The 4,834-nt window shown below is 36.3% G+C and overlaps 1 protein-coding gene across 1 annotated transcript; it reads left to right on the top strand.

Annotated features, from left to right (window-relative positions):
* The first annotated feature begins 2,765 nt into the window (after positions 1–2,765).
* LOC149563638 (protein DMR6-LIKE OXYGENASE 2-like) lies at positions 2,766–4,440 on the top strand. Its single transcript, XM_089824049.1, has 4 exons — positions 2,766–3,064; positions 3,286–3,533; positions 3,623–3,944; positions 4,047–4,440. The coding sequence occupies exons 1-4, from the start codon at positions 2,798–2,800 to the stop codon at positions 4,335–4,337; spliced, it is 1,128 nt and encodes a 375-aa protein (XP_089680175.1). The 5' UTR covers positions 2,766–2,797; the 3' UTR covers positions 4,338–4,440.
* Positions 4,441–4,834: the final 394 nt, after the last annotated feature.

Raw genomic sequence — 4,834 nt, forward strand, 5'->3', positions numbered from 1 at the left:
CTAGGGTTTCTAGGATCCTCTTGCCTAATGGAGATGAAAATTCCAATGTGCAATTCGGTGATGATACTTAATTTTTGTTTATGCTCACTGAAGATAATATGCAATATCTCATGGCTAAGCTTGACCTCTTTTGAATAACCTTAGGGAGAAAAATATCCATTGCTAAATCTATTATTTTGGGTTGGGAACCCAACCCATTGTAGTGGTGCACCAAATTTGGAATCAGCTAGGGTGGTCCCAACCATATTGTTAAGTACCTCGGTATCACCTTTGTGGTCAATCCCAACATTTACAATATGTGGTGCTGGGTTAAAGAGAAAATTAGTAACAAGAATGGAAAGTGGAATATGTTGTATCTTTCCTTGGCTGGCAAGATTCAAGTATGTCACAAGATTCTTTCTCCTTATTATATTTATTTCTCTTCAACCTTGTTATTTAATGTCAATCAGTTTGAATTGTCACAAAAAATTATCAGATATTTTCTATGGTCAAATGGTAAAGGAACTTCTAAAGATCATGTTGTTAAATGGGAATGGTGCACTAAGAGCAAAGTTATGGAGGGGATTAGTCTTAAAGATCTAAGAAAGCAAGGTATTGCCTTGCTAGTCAAATGGATTGCTAAAGCTACTCTTGGGGAGGAATCCTAGAAGATACTAGTAAGAAATAATTTAGCCAATGGCCATCCCTATGGAGCCAAATTCTAGAATAATTGGGATGTTCTGAATTTTCTTGCACTTGATTGCAAATCTGCAGTTGAAGGATCTATGTTGTTCAAGGCTATCTAGAAAAGTTGGGGTAGGATCAGACCCCTTCTAGGAACCATTAACAAAACTAAGCAAGGCAACATTTGGTTTGGTTTTTGTTCTATCTATTGGAATCTTGAAAGCCAAGGAAAACCACTTGCCCTAGTGTACAGTTGCTCACCCAAATACTAGTCTAAGGCTGGTATTAATACTTTTAGAGACATTTTGGTTAACAACAATTCGATGGAGTAGACTGAGCTAAAACTGAGATTCAATCTACCGGACTCCCATAGAAAAACTTACACTATGGTTAATCAAGCCCTTGAAGCTTCTAGAGTAAGGAAAGATTGTTGTTTGACTGACTCCTACCAATTTCACCTTAGTTGGCCAGATTCTTCCCCTCTCCATCTGGTCAAATCTAAAGTTTTTTATGACTTTCTTTCTTTTGGACTTGTTGTGCTTAACCACCTTAATGGTGTTTGGAATCTCTCCCTTACCCAACTGAAATGGAAGAACATCCTAAGTCAACTTTGGGCTAGACCTATTCAACCCAAGATTACTTGCTTCCTTTAGCAGTTGCTTATCCATAAGCTCTGCTTTTCCAAGCCTGGTGGTGATCCCAACCCTTCCACTCTTTGTACCCATACTAAATCTGTTGCAGATATTTTCTTTGAATGCCCATTTTCTTTAGGAGTCTGGCAATCTTAGGGGTTTAGTCTAGACCTTAACTTCTCTATTTTGAATGTTATATATGGTAAAATCTGTTATGGCAGCAAGAAATGAAATGTGTTTTGGTCTATTTTTTCTTCTGTTTTGCTCTGGAATATTTGGAAATCTAGGAATAACAACATTTTTAGGGGTTTGATCGTATCCTTACTGAGTCTCTAAGGAGACTGATAGCTACTAATATTTCCTTGCAAGTAACATCAATCTTCAAGTTGAAGGAGGATCAGTTTCAAGAGTTTTTCAAAGAAGGAAAAGCTACCTTATCAAAGGAGGACCTCTTTTATGGTTATACCACCCTAAAAGAAAAGGACAAAGGAAGTGTTGCTAGCTCAGTAGAAGATGATTTTAACATTCCTTTGGCTCAACCTCTAAAGAAGATCATAAAGGATGGACCCTAGAGATCCCCCTCCAAGGATCTGGTTCCTGCTACCTCCTTCATGCCTTCCCCAGTGCGGTTCACTACTCTGGAGTCAAGTGAAGATGAAAGTGGTTAATCATATGTTGTAATTGATGCTATAATTTTGTTTTTATGTTCTTTGATACTTGGTGCTTCATTTGGGCCAGCCTCTGTTATGGCTTGCTACTTTGTCTATTGCAGCCTTAGTGCTATTTTTTTATTTGGGTATTTTTTTTGCATGGGTTGATAGCTTCTACGCCTGTTAAACTTTGGTTGTATCTCCTTTTAACTTCTCGATATGGAATAGTATAATTTTGTTCTCTACAATTACTTCAATGTTAAATTTAATATGAATTAAATTTATAACAAATGAAGATTCCCTAACAAAATTAAAAGAATGTTGATTAATTAAATATAGATTAATTAATAATATATACACTACTTTCAAATGACAAAAATGATTACATATCTTTTAATTTTTTAGTGCTTTCATCTTATTAATAAATTATAAATATTAGTTGAAACATTGATACAATTTTTATATTTAACAACTAAATTCAACCGAATCTCCTACTTATCAACTAAATCCAAACAGAAAAACATAATTTAACAATTATTTAAAGATTTGTAATTAAATTTGAGTGATAAAGGCGAGCCCGAGCGGCATGATGAAAACTGATAGGACCGTTCTAGGACCGACATTGATGACGTCACAGGCTGACGTCCGGTCAAAATTATGTTTGTATTGAGTGATATTTATCTGTAGTCGGCGAACACCTACACGTTTACAACTCGTCTTGTAACAGTACTATGAAAACGGCGTCATAGGAGTACGTTTCTTTTACAGTGGTTTTAATAAAATTCTCTATATATTCATCCCAATCTATGCAAGTTTACATATCTAACAAAAAGCTTTGCTTGCTAAGAGGATATGGTAAAGCAGTTGTTAGCAGGAAACGTGATATTGAGAGAGGGGAGAAGCAGTTGCAAAAGTCGGCCAGTCATGTTTTCTGATATTAATCCTTGTCATCAAATTTCAAAGGATTATATCAGACCTCCCACAGAGAGGCCACAACTAAATCAAGTTGTTTGTTTAGAGAACATTTCAGTACTAGATTTATCTCATCTCGATGGCCCCAATAGGCATTTGCTCATGAAAAGAATTAAAACTGCTTCTCAGCAAGATGGTTTTTTTCAGGTCCATTCATGTTTGTAATTGTTTGGGTTCCTACATTTTCTTAAAGTTGTTTCTAGATTTCAGTGTCTATGTTCTCTTTAATGTTTTTAGATTTCGTTGTGTATGGTTTCATTAATGTTTTCAGTCATCACTATTTCTGAAATGGTAATTAGATAGCGAGTACTTTTTTCAACTAGAATTCCATTGATTTGAAATCAATCATTTTTCTACTTGTTGATCAGGTTGTTAATCATGGTGTCTCAGAGGAAGTCATTAACAAAATGTTGGAAGTTGCAAGGGAATTTTTCAGCATGCCCATTGAGAAAAGAGAGAAGTTCTATTCTGAAGACCCTTCTAGTGTTATACGCTTGTCAACTAGCTTTAACATTGAGAAAGAGAAGGTCTACAATTGGAGAGAATTCTTGAGACACCATTGTTATCCTTTAGAGAAATATGTAGACACTTGGCCATTAGACCCCGCTTCTTACAGGTACTTTTCTTACAATTCTCCATCATTTCCTTCTCAATATGTCCTAAACGTTTTGGACTAATATAGCTATGATCTATTTGTTCATGCAGGGAGGCTGTCGGACAATATTGCACGGAGGTGAGAGCTCTAGTTTTACGGCTGCTATCTGCCATTTCTGAGAGCCTCGGACTGGAACAAGATTTTGTTGAGAGAGCTCTTGGAAGACAGGCTCAACATATGGCTATCAATTATTATCCACGATGCCCTAATCCTGAGCTCACATTTGGCTTACCAGCTCATTCAGATCCCAATGCTCTTACAATTCTTCTTCAAGGTGATGTTTCAGGCCTTCAAGTCCTCAAGAATGGGCAATGGTGTGAACTGCAACCAATACCCAACGCCTTTGTAATCAATCTTGGAGACCAATTGCAGGTATACTATTTGCATCACATAATGAGACCAATTTGTTGTATATTAGGGGTTTTGTTTTAGTACCCAAATGATATTTTCAATATCCAACTCATTTTTTTTCAGGTTTTGAGCAATGGAATATACAAAAGTGCGATTCATCGGGCAGTAGTAAATGCGGCTGAAGCAAGGTTCTCAATACCGACATTTTACTGCCCATCGCCTGATGCAGTGATCTCTCCTGCTCCATCGTTAGTGACCAGTGATAACCCTGCCCAATATAGAGAGTTTACATATGAGGAATACTACCAGAAGTTCTGGAGTAAGGCTCTTGAAGGAAATATGTGCTTAGATTTCTTTACTGTTGACTCTACAAATGTATGTCTACTGAAAGAAAATGGTAGCATGCAACAATAATACTTGTTGTTTAACTCGCTAGCCGGGTGATAGGCTCTCCATTACTTGTCACATGCTCAAGTAATTATATTTCTATAAATCTTAGGTTCTCTTTTTCATTGCACTTCATCAAGTTTCCATAAATTGCTAACCACTGGTGCCGGCGCAGCTTGTATTAATAAATATCTAATATCAATGTAATTTAATTCCTTTCATATTAAAGTTCATAAAGTACATTCCTGTGAGCCGTATTTCGTTGGCATCTATGAAATGGGATAGCGTATCATAGGTGCCATGTATTTCGCTGGCATCTATGAAATGGGATAGAGTATCATAGGTACCATGTATTTCGCTTGCGGAGTATCATAGGTGCCATGCTCTAAACAGTGACTTTAGTTTCGCAAGTCATTATTATGTGAATAATACATTGAATTCTACATTTTATTTTGGAAAGCAATCTGTACAATTTTTTTTATAGGAAGTCGAAAAATATGAATCATGGAAAGATTGTATGGCTG

This window comes from Cupressus sempervirens, chromosome 4 (genome assembly GCF_028749045.1).
Source record: "Cupressus sempervirens isolate cs-2001-9-10 chromosome 4, ASM2874904v1, whole genome shotgun sequence".
Lineage (NCBI taxonomy): Eukaryota > Viridiplantae > Streptophyta > Pinopsida > Cupressales > Cupressaceae > Cupressus > Cupressus sempervirens.